The sequence below is a fragment of the Neomonachus schauinslandi genome, chromosome 6 (assembly GCF_002201575.2).
Source record: "Neomonachus schauinslandi chromosome 6, ASM220157v2, whole genome shotgun sequence".
Lineage (NCBI taxonomy): Eukaryota > Metazoa > Chordata > Mammalia > Carnivora > Phocidae > Neomonachus > Neomonachus schauinslandi.
The window spans coordinates 79,753,305-79,780,122 of NC_058408.1; the positions used below are offsets into that span (position 1 = coordinate 79,753,305).

Below are 26,818 nucleotides of genomic sequence, written 5' to 3' on the forward strand. Positions count from 1 at the left end.
CCTGGGTATTTACCCCAAAGACACAGATGTAGTGAAGAGAAGGGCCACATGCACCCCAATGTTCATAGCAGCAATGTCCGTAATAGCCAAACTGTGGAAAGAGCCGAGATGCCCTTCAACAGATGAATGGATAAAGAAGATGTGGTCCATATATACAATGGATATTACTCAGCCATCAGAAAAGATGAATACCCAACTTTTACATCAACATGGATGGGACTGGAGGAGATTATGCTAAGTGAAATAAGTCAAGCAGAGAAAGTCAATTATCATATGGTTTCACTTATTTGTGGAACATAAGGAATAACATGGAGGACATTAGGAGAAGGAAGGGAAAAATGAAGGGGGGGAATCGGAGGGAGAGATGAACCATGAGAGACTATGGACCTGAGAAACAAACAGGGTTTTAGAGGGGAGGGGGGAGGGGGATTGGTTAGCCCAGTGATGGGTATTAAGGAGGGCACGTACTGCACCGAGCACTGGGTGTTATACGAAAACAATGGATCGTGGATCACCACATCAAAAACCAACGATGTATTGTATGGTGACTAACATAACATAATAAAATTAAAAAAAGAAAGAAAATCTTTGTGAAATCAATGTCACAATTCCACCCAGAAAATCTCAAGTATGGGAATCCAAGTCTAAAATATTTTTCTGTTCATGACACCTATAAAGTTAGACCTCTCGCAGAAATGGTTCTTTCAGGCTTACATTTCAGACAGATATTTACTTGCCCCAGTTTTACTGACATCAGCATATGTCGATTTATGTATTACAAAGAAAAAAATTATCTTTAGACCCAGAATATATAGTAATATTTACGACTGATTTAGCCTCTTTCTTGCTTGGGGTTGAAAATGTAATTGTATATCCATCTCTATTTCACACGGATTTCTCCCAAGGAAGGGTGTATAACGTGTGTGTAGCGGGGGAGGATGGTGAATAGGAACCATAACAGGTTTTTCAGACCGTCACTGGCTAACCAAGCACCTGTGAAGATCGTGAATCTGACCCGTCAAGAATCTCAGCCAGGCTGTGGAGCAGACTGCAGGCTTCCAGAGCCCAGGTGGCATCTGCTTCCTTCCCCATGAGGTGAGAAACACAAGGATAATTTCTCACACACAGGAGGTCCTCAACCAATAGTTACAGAAGATGAGTAAACACAGAAGTGCACGGTTGTCCCTTATTGAATCACTTGGTTTTTTTCCTCCCACTGATAGAATAAAAAACTATTTATTAGCTAATTTCTTGGTTCTTTTGATCTCACTTGAATGGAAAAAGAATGAATGCTGTGAGCATAAACTTTTTTGTCTGCAATCACCTCCAGCATACAAATTTTTGATAATCTACTCCCATTTTCCAGGATGAAAATCTCATAAGCGGCAAGGTACTAAGCTTTTACAAAAATCAGGCTCTAGGTTTGCTAACATTCTGACATTTCTCCATGCTGTGATTCCTCCCTGTTCACAATGAAAGGTTATATCAAGAAAACATGGAGGTTTTATCCTACAGCTGTGAGAGAAAAGGACACCCCCCGCCCAAAAAAAAGAAAAGAAAACACAACACAAAAACAAACACACAAAACCTCCATAGATGGTAAGGGCAGGGAGAAAGATGTGCTCTGGAAGCAAAGGACCCTTTGGCTTCACACTCAGACCCGTTTAGAAGCGTATTTGCTTTCTACCCCAGCACCACTCACTGTGTTTCAATCTCCCTGTTGTTTCCCGTTTCCAGCTCACGAGGCCGATTTTAGGAGCCCTAACTAGCATTTTTAAAATGAATATAATAGAATGAAACAGATCAGAATAAAATAAAGTAAAAATTATCCGAATGCATTACAGAGTAAAAGGAAGTACCGTTTCATGAAACTTGATCTCTTCTTGATCGAAACGTGGAAAATGCCAACCCATCGATTCTGAAGAGCTGCTTCAGAATCGTAACTGCCCCCACCCCCACTGCCCCTCAACCAATGACACGAAATGCTGTACTCCAAGAAAATGACTCTTGACAGAAGGGGTTGCTCCCTGCATGCACTAAATGAGGAGAGGAAATTTATAGGAAAAATGTGTTCTTCTTAAAGTGCTGAGTTTTAGAGATACCCGAGCAACGTGGCTATTCTATTAATGACTTGTCCTGAAATCTCATTACTAATTTTTACATCCAAGGCATTTCCAACTACATAAACACTTGCTCAGCAATTAGGCTACAGCTATTACTTTTAATGGTGCGTGGAGATTATTGGTTTTGGATGCTGTTATCATCTTCGCCAGCTATGGATTTCTTCACATAGATGGATAAGCCAGGACTGCCGCTCTCGGTTGGCAAAGCACTTACGTGCATTTCAGGAGCACAGCGTCCTAAGAGGTCGATCAAAGCTGCATAAAAGGTCATGATGGCGTTCCCCATGTGGATAGTGTCATCCTCCTCCTCTTCTGTATCACTTTCATAGATTTTTTTCAAAAGAAACAGAGAGCAAAGCAAACAGGATAATAAAGTGACATTTCAGATTTGTTACAAACTTCTCGGAGGAAAGGGACCCCTAAGATAGTTCATTCTGCCTCTTCTGCTACTTTTCACGGGTGTGATTAATTTGCACCTTGACATTTTTAAAGGAAAATGACTTTAAAGACCAGACACCAAGAACGCATTTGTGGGAAATTTGATAATAAGAGTCCTTCAAAAGGGAAAAAAGAGGAATTGCTAATTTGATGGATTCTGCTTATTTCTAGGGGCAGGCAAGCTTTGTTTTAACAAAGAAAATAACTAATGAAAAGACTTGATAAGTTTAGACTACTTTTGTAAATAGCATACACTTAGAGAAAGGGTAACAAAGATCTGTCCTGTAAGATAACACAGGTAAGGCACCCAGGACAGTGCTTTGCCCAGAGAAAGTACTTCAGAAATGTGATATCTTTTACTTACCTATCTCTTTACCATCTACTCTACCTCACCCACCCGCTCCCAAATAATCCAACATGTCTCCCTCCCCACCTCTGTGAGAAAACATAAAGGTTCCATTATCTTGCTGATAAGAGACAAATCTAGATGGCCCTGGAAGATCCCATCATTTTTCCTCCCTTGGTAGTTCAGCTGGGCTCAGCAGTCTGCAGGGTGACAGCGAGGCCTTGTTGAAAACATCATCCCGGCATGCAACACTGCTCCCAGGGCCCTCGTGTGCACACCCACTGCTGTGGTACCAGGCCAGAGACCCCTTGATGTATTTTCCACTACTTAGAGAAACTGAGGGCCCCCTAGTCCCTCTATGGCTAATTGACAAACATGTAAGAAGGCCTTGGAGGACCTCCCAGTCTGAAACCATCTTGGTCTTGGCGTGGACGGAACATGTAAGCACAGTCTATGTATGGAAGAATGACGGTTTGCAGAACGGCTCTGCTTGGAAATTTGCCTCCAGTAAGCCCTATATTCTGTCTTTACCAGTGGTATTAATAGGACATTACCTCCACAGATAAAAACTGAGAAGTGACACGCCGGGATTGACTTATGTCTACTGCTGGAATCAAGTATTAGTAATGTATACCATGGACAAATGTAAGGTAGTTACTGCCTGCCCTATCTGCCATGATACCTTAACCAAGCATTTTACTTCTCAGAATGACAATATCCCCTTTTCTGGACTTTAACACCATACTAGTTTAGTTAAGCCCCCCATTCTCTTGCTAAGGTCTTACTTTCTTACTATTATCTTGAAAATTCATTCCAGCTAGCTTCCCACTAAACCCTACTACAATTTCAGAGGCTCACCTGCCATCATTTCTAATAACTCACTTTGCCATAGCCTCCTGGAAAAATTCACAAAATACATCTCCTCCTACAACCTAAACTTCTCCCTGCTAAATCCACCCAATCTTCCTTAGTTTTCTCTTTTCCATTCAACCTACTCCCACAGCAAATTCCATCCATTCTTCCAGGTCTAATTCATTTTATTTTCAAGGGCAGAAATCATGAGCACCAGAAAATTATACTGCAATTGACAGAATGCAAATCATGTTTTATAAATTTCAAGTCAAGGAATATGATTTACTCTTAAATAAAAGTCTAAAAATATTAGACTTACAGTGTTTTACTGGACCCACTAGTTGGTGAGGGACCATCTCGAGAAGGATCCTCGGCTATTTTTATGGCTTCTTCCATGGCTGCGAGCAGACCATTCCCACCTTCACCTCTCAAAGCAGGACCGAAACACTCGGGCCTCCGGATGAGCAACCTCACCACGACGTTAGCGTTCTCTTCCACGCTCTCCCCTAAAATCAAACAAGGAACAAGAGTAAATAAACACTGGTTATGTGGATGTTCTGAGCAAATAAATGTTATACTAATTCATTTATATTTAAAGAAAAATAACTAAAACCAAACAACATAGTTACTAATAAAGCTAAAATTCAATTCAAATCACTAGCTTTATGTACACAAGACATAGTAAGTTTCTTCTTTTATACTTAAAATTTTCAAAGTAAAGCATTATAGAGGCATAAAGTATTCATTTTTGTTAATTCTTTAAAGGAAATGAAGCCATAAGCCCACCTATTATTAGAACCCAATTATAAAAGTCTGTAAGAATTTGTAACTGCCTAAAATTTTTAATTTAATAATAAAGGCAAAGCATCACTATTGAAATACTAGAAATTAAATTATTACTGTGGAAAGAAAGTACTGATTATAAAATATTCAATTTCTTTACTAATATTTACTTCCTTCATGAAAATGCTGGGATATACCATTTTTGATATATCTATTTTTATGCAGTTTTAATCATGACCAAAAAAGACCCCAAGCAATCAGTCCTACCATTACAGAAGACAGCAAATCTGAGAAAGTCAAGGTATCTCTCTCCTTCAACTGGATTCCATCCAATGTCCGGATAACCCTTAGACACCAACATCTGGCAGCTCTGCAGTCCACAACCAGCCAAATATCGAACTACCTACAAAAAAGATGATAAGCAAAAGCGTTATCTTGTGGGTAAGGAGTCATTAGATGCTAACACTACACATGATAAGTGATATCCTCAAAGGTTCATTTAAAATGCATGTGGTTCTGAAGGTTCTTTTTAATCCCATGAGAATCCACATCAACTCCCTGCAGTAAAACCTTAGAGTTAAGAAATATTTACAAATCATAACAAAGTGCTATCGTAATAAAAATATTTATGACTCAACTCTGTGAAAGAAAAATATTCCTAAGTTTCATATTATTTAATTTGAAACTTTTATCTATAAATGTCATGATATTTGGGGTGCCTGTCTGGCTCCATCAGGAAATCATACGGCTCTTGATCTCAAGGTCATGAGATCAAACCCCATATCCAGTGTAGAGCTTACATAAAAACAAAAACAAAACACACAATATAAATGTCACTGGTATTTGATAAACTTCAAAAATGTCAGAACACCTCTGACCCAGTGTAAACCCGGATTCCATCTGAGGTATTGAAAGACCCATCTGAGATACAGTGATATTCCATTTGGAATTTACTTCCAAAATGATATTATCAAATTAATGCAGGGGGGTATATATTTGAGAAAACACATAGAGAAATAGAAAAAACTAAGCTTAGATTCAAATATCCTTGGATTCAAACCCATCCTGCATTACTTACTGGATCATTCCGTGCCATGATTTCATGGTCTATAAAATCTGGGATAGTATTAAGTATCTTTCAGTATCATTGAATTTAACACATAAAGTTTTCTGCTTATCTTTGCCTTTTAAATTATTGTTTTATATGAATGCTCATCCTTTACAGTATTTCATAACTGATCCAGTTTTAAAAGAAATCCCTAAGTTATTATCAATGGTAGATTGTCAGACAAGCAACTTGTCAAGCAAGTTACACCTAGCTCAAGCTAAAACAGCTTTAAAAAGAAATAAGTAACACAGCTAAAAATATTTTGTGCCAACTTTAAGTATAATTTATGTACAATAAACGCATCTATTTAAAGTATAAATTCAAGGCACCTGGGTGGCTCAGTCTTAGGTTAACCATCGGACTCTTGATTTCGGCTCAGGTCATGATCCCAGGGTCACGAGACTGAGCCCCACAAAGGGCTCTGCGCTGAGTGTGGAGGCTGCTTAAGATTTTCTCTCTCTCCCTCTCCCTCTGCCCCTCCTCCCCACCCTGCTTGTGCATGCACATGAACACTCTCTCTCTAAAAAGGAAATAAAAAATTAAAATATAAATTCAGTGAGCTTTGAGAGATTTATACTTCTGTAAAAGCATACCCCAGTCAAGATGCAGAACATTTCCATCACTCCTCAGGCCCCATCCATCCCTCCCTGCATGCGAAGCCCTTAACAATCTTCTTTGTAACACTACAGATTAGCTTGTGTATTCTAAAACATTTATATATGCAATCATCCAGTATGTTTCCTTTTATGCCTGGCTTCTTTCACTCAGAATACTGATTTTGAGATTCATTTACATTGTAGCACATATCAGTACTTCCTTCCTTCTTACTGCATAATAACAGCATTCCACAGCACATGGAAATAGTCCACATTTCCTTATCCATTCATCAGTTGATAGACATTTGAACTGTCCCCAGTTTTTGGCTAAGATGAATAACGTTGTTACCAACATTCATGTACACACATTCCTATTTCAACTGAGTAAGTTTCTACAAGTAGGAAAGCTAGGTATGTGTTTATGACAGATATATGTTAAGAAACTTATTAAGTTAGGGGCGCCTGGGTGGCTCAGCTTATGGTTAAGTGTCCGACTCTTAATCTTGGCTCAGGTCATGATCCCAGGGTTGTGAGATCAAGCCCTGCCTGCATCAGGCTCTGCACTGAGCATGGAGTCTGCTTAAGATTCTCTCTCTCCTCTCCCTCTGCCCCTCCCCCACCACACTCTCTCTCGGGGGGAGAGTGGGCAGGGGGGATTCAAGTTAAATTTGTTAAGAAACTGCCAACCCGCTTTGCAAAATGACTCTACCATTTTTCATCTCAACAGCAATAGATGAAAGTTTCCATTGCTCCACACCCTCCAAAATGTTTGGTATTGTCAACTTTTTAAATATCAGCCATATTTCAGTGTGTAGATTAAAAGATTTTAAAATATATATGAGAGAAAATGCTCCTAAGGGTTAGTCGAAGATGCAAAGCTTTGTGATCCTATCCTGGCAAGTCAGAAGTGTTTGGGAAAGAGTTCACTTTTTCATGCATTCAACAACTGTGCAATGATGATTTATCCAATGCCAGTGTTGTTCTCGAAGACTGGAACAAAGTAGTGAACAACAGAAAAAAAACATGCCCTGAACTCACTGGCCTTATGTTATGATAGGGAGCAGATTTTTAAAAATACTCAAATGTATATTTTATATAAATAACATGGAAATGTGTATTTCTGTATATAATATACAAATATATTTTTTCTACTGTTGGAAAATAAAGCAGCAAAGAAGACAAGACAGGAAATAGAGAAGAGGTTTCAATTTTAAATGGCAGGGACATGAAGAGCTAACAAAAAGGTGACTTGGATCAATGACTGGAAGGACATCAGGAAACGAGCCATAAAGGGAAGAGCAAGCACAAAGTCCCTGAGGCAGGAGCATACCTGGCAAGTTCCCACAAGAGCAAGGGGACCAGTGTGGTTGGAGCAAATAGAAAAGATCAGGAGAACGGCAGGCAATAAGAGGGATACGTGAAATCAGATGGGTTAGAAGCCATTACGATGCCTTTAGCTTTTACTTGAAGTGAGATGGGAAGTCTCTGGAAGAGTTGTGGACACAGGATTAATCCGCTCTTTTTAAGAGGCTCATACTGGCTGCTAAGTAGGGGAGCCAGGAAGGATCAGGAAGACCACTTAGAAGGCAATCACAATGACAACACAGGGGAAATTTATCTATGTTCCAGCAAACATGTATGCAGCCTCAAGTGCTCAGTTAGAGCACAGGGTCTTAGTATGTCAGTGATGCCTTGCATTGGAATATATGTCTACACGATACAAAATGTATTTTTAAATGTTAAAACAACCTCTGAAATAATTGAAACTGTATGACTAAAGCAAAAGTAACAACAAATACCATGAAAGGACAGAAGCCCACAGGATAGAAACTTCCCTTTCCAGAGAAAAATGTATGTGATCAGAGGAAACACTTGATCTCAACTTTCTTGTTCTTGGTAATTTACAATTATATGTTCTATGTAATATATGTAACATGTTTATAATATACTATATATTATAATTGTGTCAATATGATTATAACTCTATTATGGTTATACTTCAGTAATCTTGAGAAACAACTAGCATAACTCACACAAACACAAGGGGCGAGGATGTTGCTTACCTTTTCCAAATCTGGCTCACGCAGAGCTAAGGCCAGTTCATTATTATCCATCACCGAGGCAGCTGCCACATCCAGTGGTGTTGAACCTCTCATAGCTGGTGAGGCTGTTAATTCAAATGAAGATGAGACAAAACCTGGATTGTGCTACAACTACGAATTCCATATAAAAACACACTGTCCCTTAAAATTTCATTTCTAAATACAACACATACTGCATTAATCTAAAATTACCTTGCATTAAAGTTTAAAATTTAACATAGTATGTATATTCTTTTTATCTTAAAGATTAAATAAAAGCCATAATTTACTTACCAAGACCAACACTGCTGTTCTCCAATAAATAGCTGAGATGATCAAACATAGCTTTTTGATTCTGCCTACTTATACGACAGAAGTAACAAAGGAAACGGCAACAGTTGGCCACCATCTTGGGAAAAGTGATTTCCTACATAAAGAGCATTTAGTTAGCTGTGAGAGCAAATGGTCTTCAGAAAATTGAGTTCAGAAGTTGAGGTCCAATCACGTTGTCAATCCATGTGGGCCCATGTCTGCCAAGTTTCAGATTTATCTAAAGACTTCAAACTGTCTAGACTTCAACTCACCTACTCCTCGAGCCACTGAAAATCAAAGCCAACACTAATTTAGAAACCTCATTACCATCAAGGGGGTGATCTGGAACTAATCCACAGCCCTAAATCTATAGGTGGCATAAACCTGATTTAGCAATCAGGCAGACTCGGTTGTGATTCCTGACTAACACTATGAGCTGTGCTTCCTTAGGAGACTATTTAGTCTCATTGAATCAGTTCTGTAAAAGTGGAATAAAAAGGATAATAATACTTAATTTAGGTAAGAGAGGAAAAGTTCAATGAGACCTTTTGTGAAAAATACCCTATTTCCTCCTTGAAACCATATTAGGGCATTCCTATCATAAGTGTTGTTGTTTTTAATATTCTAGGAGTCACACCTTCCCTAATTTGCACATGATTCATCTGCTATGATGAACACCCTGACCAGAAGGCCTGCATGCTAGACCCCATCAAATACATCTCCCTTAAGCACCTAATCTTGTTCTAGTATACCCCAGATAATCCCTGGAGTCTCTCCTTAACAGAATATTTTATAAATATCTTTGAGTCTGTCTAACTGGTGAACTGAACATGAGAAATATGAACTGTTCCCTATTTTGAAAAATACATCTTAAAATTTCAAAAAATAGTGCAATATATTTTATAAATCATAGATCATAAAGTTATACTGATTCATATGAAATTGTTATATTACTCTATTCACTTGGTCTTGAAGGTTTGAAAGTTTGAAAGGTTTCACTTCATCTTAACTTTGAATCACTTAAAAAATTCACTTTATAGTCTTAAAACAAATACTCCAGGACATCATCTTCAAATTTTGGCCTGGATCAGCAATTTAGCAGAACCAACTGCCATCTAAATCAAGGGGAATGGCTGGGTCTGAAAAACATGTTTGTGTTTTGGACTTTCAATGTGATGGGCATTACTTTATAATTAAAAATTTAAAAAACAGTAAAGTATTAACATTTAAAGTTTCTAACTAACCACTAAATAGGAAAAGTTTAGGAGGCCGCAAATTACACAGCATAAGAGAGAAATTGTTATCAATATCAAAGGAAAAAATAACTAGTAGCATATCTAATTCTCAATCTATAAGGTTTGCTGTGTTTTGTTTTGTTTTTGCAAAAGGTGTTCTTTAAAAAACAGTCCTCCTAAGAGGATTTAAGAAACCCTCATTAAGAATATGCAGTGTATGTACTCTAGGAGTTACATTCATTGGCATTTTAATAATCAAGGGTTATCCTTTACCTTGGACTCTCCACCTCCAAGGACATTCACCATGACCTCCATCACTGTCTCGTGCATCCCAAGTGCCCTCATGAGATTAGGGTGCTGGTAAAACACTTTATTATTCATGATATCCCTAGAAAGGACAATATAGGTTTGGGGGGTGAGAAGCACAGAGGGCAGAGAAAATTTTAAGTAAAAATTTATCTGACATCCTGATAACTATTTTGGAAATAATTACTGGCATGAACAGAAAAGTAAGCGCAATCATGATGAAAGTTAATAAAAGCAAAAGTTAATAAGCACAACTAATTGAGTTTCCCTCAAAAAATACTGACAGCCTCTCAAAAATAGTATACAAGTTATCTACTCTTTTCAGATACAAGAAATGTACTAAATATGTAAACATTCATCTATATGAAATATATTTTTGGACACTTATCATTCCTAATTTTATGTATATCCAAACATCTGTTCATTCTTTTTTAGTGCAGAAATATGAATCACTGTTATACCATGTTCTATGAAAATTCCTATATAAATTACTGATATATAAGTATCTACTTTTCATGTAGGATACTTTTAGTACTACCTTCAGTATTTGCATGTTTAATAACAGTAGTGTTATTTCTTACTACATTTGTGTTATCTTTCCAGAGAACTGCTTATAAAGGATTTATATTCTCAAAGAGAAACTGAATACACATCAAGTCCAGGTACAAATAATACAACAAATTGAAGTTGACATTTGATTTGAAAAACCAGCAGCAGATGATACCCAAAATGTTTCATATTATCATTATTTCATTACATGTTATTATGCTATGTATGTAAAGGTATTCCTAAGGATATTAATGCTCAGTAGTCATTAAAAATAAAGAACTCTGCTGATTTTTATTTGAACATAAATCAAATCAATACAGGAGGTTTTTTTTTTTCTACAAAACACCTCCTGTCACAGCTCTAACAAGAAAATTTTAGAATGCACAGCCTACAAGAAAACGAGCTTTCCCTGCAGATCTCATCTCCTTAGTTGACTCACCTCTCCATTTGGTCATATGCTAACTTTTAGTTACTCCACGTATATCAAGACAGTGAAACAGTAGAATTCTGTATAATGATTCTCTTCTTCTTTTTTTTAGTTTTAGTTTTTCGCTTTTAATTGAGTTTAGTTTTGCCTTAATGACAAGAGTTTATAGAAAGCACAACTCAAAAAAATGACATGGGGGCCGAGGACTAAAATAGGTCTGATCTATTTTGTGCAAGAACAAGTGGAGTAAAGAAAGGCCTCCTTTTCCCTCACATAAGACAGCAACATATTTAGTAGGAGAACCTTCAATTTTCAAACCGCAGTTGTAATCACAGGATTTGTTCTTTCGTTATTTCAAATCCTTTTGTATGACCCAACTTTGGACAATATTGTACTGAAAAAGTCTTGTTTGCCTTTCATTATAGGTAAATTAAGTGGATTTATAATTCTACCACTTGGTAGGCAGGTTGTCATTTATTGAATGTGTCTTTTGAGAAATATTTCTAATACCACAAAAACATAACTTTTTGTTTTATAATCATTTTGAGTTTTATCACTACTGAGTGATTTATGTGTTAACAGCACATACTACTGTTACATGTTCATTTAAGAAGAAAGTGCCCTGTATTTCCTGGAAGGCTTCCTTTCTCATGTGGTTAATGAAGATCACTCATGTGAAGCCCTTTTCGGTTAGACTGAAGTACTAATATGCAAAAAAAAAAAAAAAAAAATATTCACGCTTATAAAATTATAAAGACCACCAAATTTGCTTTTGTTTTTTTAAGCTTTTCTGTGCTTTTGTTCCGTTAGTATATTTATTTTTAGTGTGCAATAACAATTTTGGAATATAACCTTCAGGCTTATTTTAATGACGGCAAACACTTGATAGGTCTAAGGGCAAAACATAGTATTGTGTTCTGAATGTACATAAATAATACTACACAGACTGAGTCTTTCTATACTATTATTTTTTACCCACAGGATTATTTTTTAGATCAAAGAAAACAGTGGTTATTCTATTCCATTAGTTTTTTGAAGAACCAACTCTAGGTTTCTTAAAACTTTTTACTGTTTCTTTACATCCTTTTTTATCCATGTCAGTAGTTACTTTCATTCTCTTTCTTTCATTCTCTCTTCTTTATCTAATACTTATGTAACTAGATAAGCTTTTTTGGTAGAATATTTGTATTCTATCTTACTTTTCAACATTCTACATTTGATTTCTACATCCTTATGTTTCGGTATTTTTTTCTTGCAGACATCATAAGGCTTAATTTAAGCTTCTACTCTTCTTCTATTTCTATAATCCCAAACTACGCAAGCTCATGAATGATTCCCAGATTTATGCATATATGCGCCAATAATGCACTCACTAAAACTTCTGCTTCCCATTCTTTCTCTCTGAATTCCATTATCTTTTATCTAATGTGAAGCCTTTAGAAGGTCTTTCAATGGACTGTAAGTAAATATTCTGAAATACCTTTGTTTTGCCATCACTCTTAAAATATGGGATATAAATCCTCATCTCCAAATCTCCATGAAGCACAAGGTCATGGTGTGGCACTCTCAGTTGAGTAACACATTCTAAATTGATGGTTATTTTCCATCAGAATTTGTGAGTGTGGTATTCCATTGAGTAATGATCTCTAGTTTTGCCGTTGAGAATTCCATATACTGTCGGGGGGTTTTTTGTAAGTATTCTGGCTTTTCTTTCAACTTGCTTTGAAAATAGTCTATTCGGGCGCCTAGGTGGCTCAGTTAAGCGTCTGCCTTCAGCTCAGGTCATGATCTCAGGGTCCTGGGATTGAGCCCCGCATCAGGCTCCCTGCCCAGCAGGGAGCCTGCTTCTCTCTCTCCCTCTGCCTACTTGTGATTCCACTCTCTCTGTCTGTGTCAAATAAATAAATAAAATCTTTAAAAAAAAAAAAGAAAGAAAATAGTCTATTCATCACTGGTTTTATGGCAGTTTCATAGCCTATGCAGGTGAAGATGTGGAGCTACCTGTGCTTTGGGATAATCTGTGAATTCATGCTCTTCACTGATTCTGAAAATCTCAAGCCAATAGCTCTTGAAATATTCCCATTCCATAAATCATCTATTCTGTCTTTTCCAGAAATCCTGTTTACTGTAAACTGGACCTTCTTATACTCTCCCTTAGGTCTCGTAACTGCTCTTTCGAATTTCCTTATCTTTACCTCTCAGGGCTACAGTACTAAGTAATTTTCTCAGATCTATGATCCAACTCACTAATTTTCTCTTCAGCTTATCCAATTTAATTAATTTACTGTTTTTAAATGTCATTTATTATATTTTTCATTTCTAGAAACTCTATTTGGAGCTTTTTCAGATCTTTGTGGACTTCTCTCCACATCTTATTTTTGGAGAATTGATTTATTCCTTTGTATTCCTAACCATTTTAAATATAGTAACTTATGTTCTCTTTCTGGCACTGTATTATCCGAAGTTCTTGAAACAGGTGTTCTGACCCCACTATTATTGTATCTGTAGACCCTTGCTTATGGAGGATTTTTCCTTATGTGCTTGGTAATTTTGATTGTAAGCTAACCATTGGTAGTATTTAGTTTTTTCCTGCAAGGTTTCACGGTGACTTAAATTGAGAAAGTATACCTCTGGGGCCAGCTGTTACATTCTCGGTTTGGGAATCCTTAGACCACATATGAGATATAAACGTTAATCCCCAAATTCACATAGGAAGCACACCTATGGTGTTGAATTGTCAGAAGAATTGCGTTGTTTTCCCCATTCTTTTTTCAAGGCCCAGTGGATATAGACAAAATACCTTATTATTTTCTGCTGGTGAGTGTTGGTCTCTGCATGGATTTTAATGTGTTTTTATTAATCTGTATTTTTACATATGATTGTACATTACTGAAAAATTATTCCTAAAAACCTCTAAAATATGTGCTGCATATCATAGCCACCTTAGCATCTAGTTGTAAAATTAGTCACATTTTCCTGTTGAGCAACTTTCTTTTTTTTTTTTTTTTTTTTAAAGATTTTATTCATTTACTTGACAGAGAGAGGCAGCGAGAGAGGGAACACAAGCAGTGGGAGTTGGAGAGAGAGAAGCAGGCCTCCCGCGGAGCAGGGAGCCTGATGCGGGGCTCGATCCCAGGACCCTGGGACCATGAACTGAGCCGAAGGCAGACACTTAACGACTGAGCCACCCAGGCGCCCCTGAGCAACTTTCTATTTAGCTTAAAAACATGTCTAGAAAAGCAACAATCTCATTTAATAATCATATACAGAAATACCTCACAAATATGGCAGATTTGGATCCAGCTCACAGCAATAAAGCAAATATTGCAATAACGCAAATCAATAAATTTTTTTGGTTTTCCAATACATATAGAAGTTATGTTTACAATACACTATAGTCTATGAAGAGTGTAATAGTATTATGTTTTAAAAATCAATGTATATACCTAAATTAAAAAATACTTTACTACTAAAAATGCTAACCATCTCCTGAACTTTCAATGAGTTGTAATCATTGATCACAGGTCACCATAACAATTATGATATAATAAAAAATTGGAAATAACTGTGAGAATTGCCGTCATGTGACACAGAGAGACACAAAGTGAGCAAACGCCATTAAAAAAATGGTGCCAATAGACTTGCTCAATGCAAGGTAGTCACAAACCTTCAATTTGTAAAAACACACTATCTGTGAAGTGCAATAAAGCAAGGCACAATAAAATGAGGCATGCCTGTAATCAAAATAGTGGATTTGTATTAATATACCTACTGTGCAACTACTGGGATAAACAAGTAAAAAGAAGACATTTATAAGACAAAGGTTGTAATAGTTAAATAAATTACCCTAATCCACGAATCATAAGCTTCTCTTCTTCTTTGCCCATTCTTACACTCAGCAGAGAACGAATCTGACCAAGAGATGCCAGCAAGTTGATGGTATCCTCCACGGAGACACCATTTATAGTGTAGGTCTTTGGCAGAGCCCGGACCAGACCCCCAATGCCATCATACTGTCGATGGAGCAACACAAACATGGCCCTCACCAATTCAGGGTCTTCAATGACAGACTCTTGCGCCCATCGGACCATGGTCTCAGAAATCAACTGCTGAAGAGTGGCTGCAAAGTCATTATGGATTTTTTTTTAAAGGAAAATAGTAAGAGAAGACAAATTAGTTGGGCATTTCAACTGTACCTCTCATAGTCCCAAACTAATATCTATATTTGTACCAGAATTGAAAAGGCTAGGGATATTCTTTGAGGAAAATAAACTTCACTTAAACATTTTATATATATGTCAGTAAAAATGAGTTATGAACATGCAAGGATAAAAATACACAAGCTTTTCCTTAAAAACTCCTCTTATTAAGAAATTTAAGCTGTTCAGAATTATACCTACTTTTTGAAAACTGCTGTTGGCAATCCATAGGGCAATCAATAGGAGTTGTCCTAATACTTTTACTTTCATTTTCTTAGTTCCATTATTTTCCTCCCAGATCTGACATCATATATCCTTATAAAGTCAGTCATGGGCATCCAAGGAATTATCTATTTTTCTCTCTCCTCATTTGAGCCATTTGCAAAAGTGATGTCATATAATTATATTTTTACTATAATTTGGATCCTTAATTGTCACTTAAAATGTTTTGATTGTGAAGCTGTATTAAAGCGAAAAACTATTCTATACATAGAAGACTACTTGCAATGTGACATGCAGTGTAGTACACATAAAAGCAACAGAATTTCCAAACCTCCTGAAATAAACAGCAAAATTATGAAAGCTAAGTAGGGTTGAAGTGATCAAGACACAAATAATGAAGTACTAATTCCTAACCCTGTCAGATTTTCAAAAGAAGCTGTTTTACCTGCTTTAATCTATACATTATTTAAGGACAAACAAAAACTACCAATTTTAACCGAATCCAAAATGCAGATAAAATGCCAGTATACTTCCACACGCCTCAAAACCACGTTGACATTTTTAATAGGTCAAAATCATAAACCTGATAATAACAAAAAGTGGTTCATAAGAAACCTTGAACTCTCATTTTGAAGAAGACTTGATTCAAATAAATTTGGTTGTGATACTAAAGAATAAATTTAGAGTTCATTGTATGGATAAAAGGTTCCCTTTTTAAGTTAGCACCAAAAAAAAAAAAAAAAAAAACCTAAAATTTTTTATGAGTTCATTTTTCTTCTTTCGTAAAAACTGTTCCTAAACCAGTGCTGCATCATAGAATGAATGGGGACTGCGATGTGAGGTAATAAGTAAGATGGATCTCACCAACCTACTACTTGAACCCCTTCTGGATGAGTGTTGTGTCTGAGACTCATTGGCCCAGTGTCCTTATTTGCAGAGTATCAGCTGTTACTCTTCAGTTAAGTAGGATAAAAATGAACCAGAAATGCACAACGGTTTAGAAAATATCTCAGAACCAAAATGTAGTTACAGATACTACTTAAACTTTAAGAAAAGTTTAACTTGGTACAAGAATATTTGCAAGTCAATAGCATAATAGATAGGAAAGCTAAATTACTCCCTTTGTACTTTCTCTTGATAGTGTCTGATCAAACACCTAAATTTGTAGCCCTCTAGGGAGCCCATCCACCCTTATAAATACTGCTACCTCTCAATCTTTTCCTACAAACAAAGTTTGATGCTGCTGTCTACTTCTGACAGCCACAGGCATCTACTTAAGAATCTGATTCTTGGAAGCTTCCAACTCAGTTTTCTCACTGGCTCATCTAGTCTGATGTTACTTCAAAGGACGAATAAATGTCAGCAGAGTCGCTTTGCCAGTGCCCTTCCATACTGCTTACAGGATTTCTTGGAGTCACTCTCAACTGGTTTTTCAGCTTGTTTCTTCTTCAGGTATGTCACCTTTTCTACAAGGGACAGCAGGCGGCCCCTAATTGTTAAGTCACTGTTTCCATCCAAAGACCCATCTTCATCCAGCTCAATTCCTAGCAACAGAAAAGCAAAGAGAACGAAGAAAAGAAAAATGCATTTGAAAAAAATATGTTTAGGAGAAATAATGCTCTGGTTTTGCAACTTTTTCCATTCATAGCTTAATGCAACCCTGCCATGTCCAAAACATTTGACAGCATTGAATTAAACACTCCTGCTCACTAGCACATGGGTAAAATCCATTCACTGGCCTTTTGTCTTCCTTTCTCTTTTTCTCCTATTCCAATGGGCCCAGGGCTATTAGTAGCCAATACAAAATACAAAACTGTGCAGACAGCAAAAAGATGCTCTTAGGAGTCAAGATCAATTCTGGTATTTGGTCTGACCCTTAGGCTGACCCTGAGGCATGTCTGACTTTAGGGGCTATCTGCCTAGACCTACAGTTTTACCCTGCAAAAAACCTCCTAGGCTTTCAGCCTCCTCATTTGCCTCTAATAATCACAGTGGCATTTTAATAAATTGAGAGAAGAGAGAGCAGGCATAATTACGCATCCTAATTCAGGGAACACTTTATGTCTGAAGCAGTAATGCTACCATTTCAGAGTGCCCCTTTATTTATAATAGATAATACAACTTTCTGGCACTCGTTTAGTAGCTCTTTATTCATAAGCTGAATTAATATGCAAGGTGATGGTTATATTCTCTTCATTAAAATAAAATAAAAATAATGCAACTGGTGCTACACATCACTTAAGAAATGGCTAATTCATTTTCTTTCACTGGAACACTTTGTCCACATCACGGCTTAAAGGGAAAAGAACCACAGATTCAGAACATCAAATAAATTCCATTTTAAAAGTTCTTAGAGTAAAAGGAGGGGAAAGCTCCCTTAATAGATTTGGGCTACTGACATAAACTTAATGAAGGATTTCCTTAGGCATTAATTAATTTCAAAAGATACATGCTGCATTTCCTAGGGCAATACTAAAAAGTGCCCCACAACTGGTTTAAATTCAGCTATTTGTGATCAATTGTCTTTAGACTAAATCAATCTAATATTCATCTCTCTGCCAAAGCATCTGGTTACATGTCTCCATTCCCCCTTCCTATTCTCTGCCACTGAGGAGAAGAGAGAAAAGAAATAAAATTTTGGTTATCTCCTACTTGGTCTTAAAGCCTTTCTGATATCTCTACCTGTCATGATTTTCCACATAGGGTCAGTTAACCATTTTTGCAATAATAAATATTCTTACATGAACTCCTACCAGGCATCATGTATATTTATGAACCTATTTACATATATATTAACTTTTGTACCAGTATATGTGTATGAAAAATATACATTTAACAACTAAACAATATTATGAAAACAGTTCAAAACAAAAAAAGAAGTTTGACAAGGAAATAGTAACCATTAAAATGAACAAAGAGAAATCCTAGAGTTGAAAAATACAATAGCTGAACAATGCAACTGAGAGTTTCAAAAATAGACTTAACCATGCAGAAGAAAGAATCAACAACTTGAAGAATAGGTCAATGAAAATCATTCACTCTGAAGAAAGCCTGTAAGATTTATGGGACACAATGGAAAGATTCCCACAATATTCAGGATATGGGAATTCCAGAAGGTGACAAGAAAGAAAAAGGGACAGAAAGTATATTTAAAGTAATAATGGCTGAAAACTTCCCAAACCTGGGGAGAGAAATGGACATGCAGATCGATGAGGCCCCAAAGACCCAAAATGTATTGAACTCGAATAGGGCTACACTGAGACACATTATGATTAAATTGTCAAAAGGCAAAGGCAAAGAAGGAATTTTGAAAAGGAGCAAGAGGAAAGAGAGAAGTTACACAAAAGGGAACACCCATAAGATTATTGGCAGATTTCTCATCAGAAACTTTTCAAGACAGGAGAGAATGGGATCACATATTCAAAATATTGAAAGAAAGTAACTACTCACCAAGAATTCTATACCCAGTCAAGCTGTCCTTCAGAAAAGGGAGGGGGGATAGAGACTTTCCCCAACAAACAAAAGCTTCCTCAAAGGTCATTACTACCAGATCTGTCTTACAAGGAATGCTAGAGGAAGTTCTTTGAATGGAAGTCAAAGAACAATAATTAACATTGTAAAAACACAAAAAAGTAGTATAAATCTCACTGGTAATGATAAACATATAATCAAAGTTAGATTCTGCAATATGGTAATAGTGGTGCATAACTCACAACTCTAGTTTAAATTTTTTTTTTAATGAATTAAAATAGGTTGTTATAACTTGAAGATATTGTATGTAAACCTTACGGTACCCACAGGGAAAATCTTGTAGTAATTATACAAAAGAACACAATAAAGAAGTCAAAGCATACTCATAACAAATATATCAACACATACATACATGAAATACAGAAGGATATGAAACAAGGAAAAACAGATCTACAAAATAAAACAAAAAAATTAACAAAATAGCAATAGTAAGTACTTACCTATCAATTACTTTAAGTATAAATGGATAGAATTCTCCAACCAAAAGACACAGAATGGTTGAATAAAAAAACAAGATCTAACCATATGCTGCCCCTAAGAGATTCACATTAGCCTTAAAGACACACAAAGACTAAGCAAAGGGATGAAAAATGACATTTCAAGCAAGTGGTAATCAAACAAAACAAAACAACAAGAAAACAGGGGAAGCTGTACTTACATCAGACAAAATAGACTTTAAATATGGCAAAAAGAGACAAAGAAGGTCAGTATATAATGATAAAGGGGTCAATATATCAAGAAGATATAATAATTATAAATATTTTTACACCCAATACTAGAGTACCTAAACATATAAAGCAAAAACTAAAAAAACTAAAAGGGGAAATAAGGAGTAATACAGTAATAATTGGGGGACTTTTGTATCCCACTCTTAACAATGGATAGATCATATAGGAGAGAATCAATAAGGAAAGAGTGGATTTTAACAACATTGTAGACCAAATGGACCTAACAGACATATACAAAAACATTCTATCAAGCGACAGCAGAATAGACATTCTTCTCAAGAGCACATGGAACATTTTCTAGGATAGAATATGTGTTAAGCCATAAAACAACTCTTAGCAAATTCAAGAGGGTTGAAATTATACCAGTAATCTTCTCTGACCACAATGGCATGAAACTAGAAATCAATGACAAGGGGGAAAACTGGAAAATTCATGAACACAGAGAAATTAAACAACACTCTCTTTAACAACCAATGAATCCAAGAAGAAATTTAAGGGGTAATAAAAGAAAGAATTTATTGAGACAAACAAAACTGGAAATACAACATACCAGAATTAATGGGTGCAGCTAAAGCACTTCTAAGAGGGAAGTTCATAGCAATAAATGCCTACATGAAGAAGAAAGATCTCAAATAAACGACCTAACTCTACACCTTAAGGAACTAGAAAAAGAAGAACTAACAGAGCCTGAAGGTAGTAGAAGAAAGATTAGAGCAGAAATTATTGAAATAGAAATCAAAAAACCATAGAAAAGATTAACCAAACTAAGTCCCTGAAAAAAATAAAAAATAAAATTGACAAACCCTTAGCTAGCCTAGCCAAAGGAAATAAAAACAGTACTCAAATCAACAACATTATAAATGAAAAAGGAGACATTATAAGTGAAAAAATTAAAAAGATACCCCAGAAATTCAAAGACCTGTAAAACAGTACTACGAACATTATCAGTGAACAAAGTGGACAAGCTAGAAGAAATGGAAAAGTTCTTAGAAACATACAACTTACCAAGGAAGAAATGGAAAATCTGAATAGGCCCATTAATCGTAAGGAGAGTACATCAGTAATCAAAACCTCACAATGAAGCAAAGCTTTACTGGTGAATTTTACTAAACATTTAAAGAATTACACCAATTCTTCTCAAACTCTTCCAAAAAAAAAACGAAAGAGGAGGAAACACTCTCAAAATCACTTTACTAGGACAGCATTATCCCAATACCAAAAATGCAAAAGGACACTACCAGAAAAGAAAATCACAGGCCACTATCCCTGATGAACACAGATGCAAAATTTCTCAATAAAATACCAGCAAACTGAATTCAACAGCATATTAAAAGGATCATTTATCATGATCAAGCGAGATTTATCACTGGGATGCTAGGATGGTCCAACATATGCAAGACAATCAATGTGACACACCACAATAACAGAATGAATGAAAAGAATCATATGATCATCATATGATCATCTCACTAGGCACTAGAAGTAAAATGGTCTCTATCTGCAGGCAACATGATTTTATACATAGAAAATCCTAAAGACTCAACCAAAAAACTGTTAAACCTAATCAATGAATCCAATAAACTTGCAAGACATGAAATTAACATACAACAATATAAAGTGTTTTAATAAACTAAAATGAAATTTCTGAAAAAGAAATTAAGAAATCAATCTCATTTACAATAGCATCAAGAAAAATAAAATTCTTAGGAATAAGTTTAATGAAGGAGGTGAGAGATCTCTATCTTAAAAATTACAAAAGATTGGTGAAAAGAAAAGAAGAGGATACAAATACATGGAAAGGCATCTTAAAATGGTAATATTATCAAAAGCTATCTAAAGATTCAATGCAATCCCTAACAAGATTCCAATGGCATTTTTTATAGAAGTAGGAAAAAAACCTTCCCAAAATTTATATGAAATCACAAAATCTCCCTAATAGCCAAAGAAATCCTGAGAAAGAAGAATAAAGCAAGAAGTATCACACTTCCTGGTTTCAAGCTAAGCTATTAAAGCTATAGTCATCAAACAGCATGGTACTGACATAAAAATGGACAAAGAGATAAATGGAAAAGAATTGAGAGCCCAGAAATAAACCCAAGCATGTATGGTCTACTAAGAGTTGACAAGGGAGCCAAGAATACCCAACAGAGAAAAGGTAGTCTTCAATAAACAGGGCTGGGATAATTGGATATTCACATTTAAAAGAATGAAACTGGACCATATCTTAACCACTCATAAAAATTAACTAGAAATAGAGGAAAGACTTAAATGTATGACCTGATACCATGAAACTCCTAGAAAAAAATGTAAAAATAAAGCTCCTTGATATGGATTTTGGTAATAATTTTTTGGATATGACACCTAAACTACAAGTAACAATAGCAAAAATAAACATATGGGACTACATCAAACTAAACGGTTTCCATAAAAACCAAAAGAAACCACTAACAAAGTGAAAAGACAAGCTACAGAATGGGAAAAAAATGTATGTAAGCTATATATCTGATAAGGAATTAATATCCAAAACATAAAAAGGGCTCCTATAACTCAAAAGCAAAAAACAAACAAAACAGTATAGAGGATCCTCAAAAAATTTTAAAAATAGAGGTGCTGGGGTGGCTCAGTTGTTAAGTGTCTGCCTTCGGCTCAGGTCATGATCCCAGGATCCTGGGATCGAGCACCGCATCAGGCTCCCTGCTCAGCAGGGAACCTGCTTCTCCCTCTCCCACTCCCCCTGGTTGTATTCCCTCTCTCACTGTCTCTCTCTGTCAAATAAATAAATAAAATCTAAAAAAAAATTTAAAAATAGAATTACCATATGATCCAGTAATTCACTTCTGGGAATATATCCAAAGGAAATGAAAACACTTACTTGAAAAAAGTATCTGCACCGCCATGTTCACAGCAGCATTATTTATGATAGCCAAGATATGGAAACAACTTAAGTGTCCATTGACAAATGAATGGATAAAGAAGTTGTGGTATATACATACAATGGAATATTATTTAGCCAAAAAACAAGGAAATCCAACCATCTGTGACAACATGGGCAGAACTTGAAGGCATTATGCTAAGAGAAGTCAGACAGAGAAAAGAGAAATACCATGTGATCTCACTTATATGTGGAAACTAAAAACAAACAACAAACTCAGAGAAAAAGAGATCATACTTCTTATTAGAAGTGGGGAGTAGGGAGAGAGGAATTCAAGGAAAGTGGTCAAAAGTTACAATCTTTAAATAAGTACTAGGGATGCAGCACACAGCATGATGAGTGTAGCTTACGCTGCTATACAATATACAGGAAAGTTCTTTTTCAGAGGGTAAATCCTAAGAGTATTTGTCATAAGGAAAAACAAATTTGCCCTTATTTGTTCTTTCTTTTCTTTTTATTGCATCTATATAAGAAGATGGATGTTAGCCAAACCTATTATGGTAATCATTTCAAAATGTAGGTAAATAAAACCATCACAAAGTACATCCTAAACTTATACAGTGGTATATGTCAATTATTTCTTAATACAATTATTTCTCAATAAATAAACAAGTAAATAAATAAATATATAACACATCTAATAAGAGTTGTTAAGTCAAGAAAAGTTTACCACAATGTGTCATCAAATCTTCATGAAAATCTAAGAGTTGGTCACGGATTTCTTCAGGACATGGACATTCACTTTTGTCATCCTTAAAATTGAGAAGCATATTGATCTGAAAGTTTGGAAAAACAAGGAGAACAAGAGAAAAAGAACAGTGAATTCAGGAATGACAGCAAAAAAATCATATTTTTGAGTATTGAGTTCAAACCTTTGAGTATTCATAAATTGATGCCCAACATATGAAAAATCATTATCACTCAATACAATGAATACCAAAAAATAAATAAAACTATTCAAAGCTTAGCTTGCTGCAAAACAGTCACATAATTTGCTTCCTTTTTCTCAATTCCAGAGTATCTTAGACCCTTGCATGCTTAGTGTTCTTACATCAACTAAAATCTAAATATTACTTTAAAAATATTTTATTATGCTTCTCCTAGATTTCCATTTTTTTCTTGCTAATTTCTAAACTTCATGGAGTATTTTCTTTTATTTATTTTTTTAAGATTTTATTTATTTATTTGACAGAGAGAGAGAGATAGCGAGAACAAGAACACAAGCAGGGGGAGGGGGAGAAGGAGAAGCAGGCTTCCTGCCGAGCAGGGAGCCCAATGTGGGACTTGATCCCAGGACCCTGGGATCATGACCTGAGCCGAAGGCAGATGCTTAACGACTGAGCCACCCAGGCGCCCTTCATGGAGTATTTTAAAGAATACCTTTTGAGAAGGATATACAGCAAAGATGAAGAAAAATCCAAATAGAAAATATAATAGATAGCTATGGTTTTAGTAACATTAATGGTTCAATTAAATAACTTCGAGAAACTATCCTCCATTTGTTTTAGCTTTACACAAAAATACTACATTTATGAATGAAGAATGTTGCTGTTTCATAATTTCCTCGGAGGAAACAATTTTAAGTTTGCTTTTTAGAGTTTTTTACATGAGATTCTTGTTTAACTTTTATTTTGCGATAACTACACGCATATGCTATAAGATATAATCAAAGAGATACCATATACCCTTTACCCAATTCCCCCTGGGAATGGTAACATCTTACAAAACAGCAGTACAATATCACAGTCAGAACCCCAACACTGATAGTCAAAACAGAACAATTTCATCACATGAAGGATCATTCTGCTACCCCTTTATAATCACATCCACTACCCTCCTGCCTGCTCCTCATCCCTTACTCCTGTGAATCTCTAATCTGTTGTCCATTTCTGTATTGTCATTTCAAGAATGTTACATAAATGAAATCATACAATATATGCATGCATACATTCCCATCTGATCCTTTTGATGTCTGCATGGTCTGTAGTGATACCTCATTTCATTCCTGATATTGGTAATTTGTGGCTTCTCTCTTTCTGTTAGCCTTTTCAGCAGTTTGTAGATTTTATTGATATTTTTAAATGACCAGTTTTTAGATTCCTTTTTTTCCCCAATTGTCCTGTTTTCAGTTTCATTGATTTCTGCTTTTACCTATATTATTTCCTTCCTTCTACTTGCTTTGGGTTTATTTTACTCTTCTTTTTCTAAATGCTTGTGATGGAAGCTTAGGTTACTGATTTGTTTTTCTCTCTTTAAATGTAAATATTTATTGTCATAAATTATCCTCTCAGCACGGCTTTAGCTGTTCCCACAAATTTTAATCTGTGATATTTTCATTTTCTTTCAGTTCAGTGTATTTTTAAATTTCCCCTGAGACCTCCACCATGAGTTATTTAAAAATGTGTCTTTAGTTCCCTAGTATTGGGAAATTGTCCTGTTATCTTTCTTTTATTGATTTCTAAGTTGAACTCCATTGAGGTCAGAAAAAAGATTCTGTATGAAAAAAATCCAATGCTTTTAAATCTGTTTAGGTTGTTTTATGGCCCAGGATATAGTCCATCATTGAGAATGTTTCATGGGAACTTGGGGGAAAAAAAATGTATTATGTTCTTGGGTGGAGTGTTCTACAAATATCCAAAGATCCTGTTAGGTAGTGATAGGGTTGTGTTTTCCTATAATCTTGCTGACTTTTGTCTAGCTATTCTATCAATTCTTGACAGAGGGGTGTTGAAGTCTCCAACTATAATTGTGTATTTATTTCTTCTTTCAGTCCTAAGTGTGCAGACTTCACATATTTTTCAGCTCTATTATTTAGTACATGTACATCTGTCTTCTTGGTGAGTTGCTCTTTTATCACTGTATAATGTTCCTGTCCGCTTCTGATAATCTCTTTGTTCTGATATACACTTATTTTAATTTTTTGTAATATATGTTTTTTCACAGATTTCAAGGGATACATACACCCAGATGTTTATAGCAGCATTATCAACATTAGCCAAACTATGGAGAGAGCTCAAATGTCCACCAACTGATGAGTGGATTAAGAAGATGTGGGGGGCGCCTGGGTGGCTCAGTTGGTTGGGCGACTGCCTTCGGCTCAGGTCATGATTCTGGAGTCCCGGGATCGAGTCCCGCATTGGGCTCCCTGCTCAGCGGGGAGCCTGCTTCTCCCTCTGACCCTCCCCCCTCTCATGTGCTCTCTCATTCTCTCTCTCAAATAAATAAATAAAATCTTTAAAAAAAAAAAAAAGATGTGGTATATATGTACAATGGAATATCACTCAGCCATCAAAAAGAATGAAGTCTTGTCTTTTGCAATGACATGGATGGAACTAGGGTATATTATGCTAAGTGAAATAAGTCAGTACCATATGGTATCACACATATGTGGAATTTAAGAAAGACAGATGAACTTATGGGAAGGGAGAAAAGAAAAAAAGGAGAGTGAAACAACCCATAGAGACTCTTTTTTTTTTTTTAATTTTATTATGTTATGTTAGTCACCATAAATCAACATTGGTTTTTGATGTGCTGATCCACAATCCACTGTTTTCATATAACACCCAGTGTTCCATGCACTGTGTGCCCTCCTTAATACCCATCACTGGGCTAATCAACCCCCCCTCCCCCCTCCCCTATAAAACCCCGTTTGACTCTCAGAGTCCATAGTCTCTCATGGTTCATCTCTCCCTCCAATTCCCCATCCCTCATTTTTCCCTTCCTTCTCCTAATGTCCTCCATGCTATTCCTTATGTTCTACAAATAAGTGAAACCATACGATAATTGACTTTCTCTGCTTGACTTATTTCACTTAGCAAAATCTCCTCCAGTCCCATCCATGTTGATGTAAAAGTTGGGTATTCATCTTTTCTGATGGCTGAGTAATATTCCATTATATATATGGACCACATCTTCTTTATCCATTCATCTGTTGAAGGGCATCTCGGCTCTTTCCACAGTTTGGCTATTGTGGACACTGCTGCTATGAACATTAGGGTGCATATGGCCCTTCTCTTCACTACATCTGTGTCTTTGGGGTAAATACCCAGG

At 35.9% G+C, this 26,818-nt stretch overlaps 1 protein-coding gene across 1 annotated transcript in view; it reads right to left on the reverse strand.

Moving 5' to 3' along the window:
• Positions 1–26,818, reverse strand: part of RYR2 (ryanodine receptor 2) — a 547,432-nt gene that overhangs the window by 189,255 nt on the left and 331,359 nt on the right. The window contains exons 39-47 of the mRNA XM_021696142.1: positions 23,439–23,544; positions 16,978–17,121; positions 15,003–15,276; positions 10,148–10,262; positions 8,622–8,754; positions 8,310–8,413; positions 4,810–4,945; positions 4,079–4,265; positions 2,338–2,443 (exon numbers count right to left, since the gene is read on the reverse strand). Coding sequence (XP_021551817.1) covers positions 2,338–2,443; positions 4,079–4,265; positions 4,810–4,945; positions 8,310–8,413; positions 8,622–8,754; positions 10,148–10,262; positions 15,003–15,276; positions 16,978–17,121; positions 23,439–23,544 — 1,305 coding nt within the window. The remainder of the gene's footprint in view (positions 1–2,337; positions 2,444–4,078; positions 4,266–4,809; positions 4,946–8,309; positions 8,414–8,621; positions 8,755–10,147; positions 10,263–15,002; positions 15,277–16,977; positions 17,122–23,438; positions 23,545–26,818) is intronic.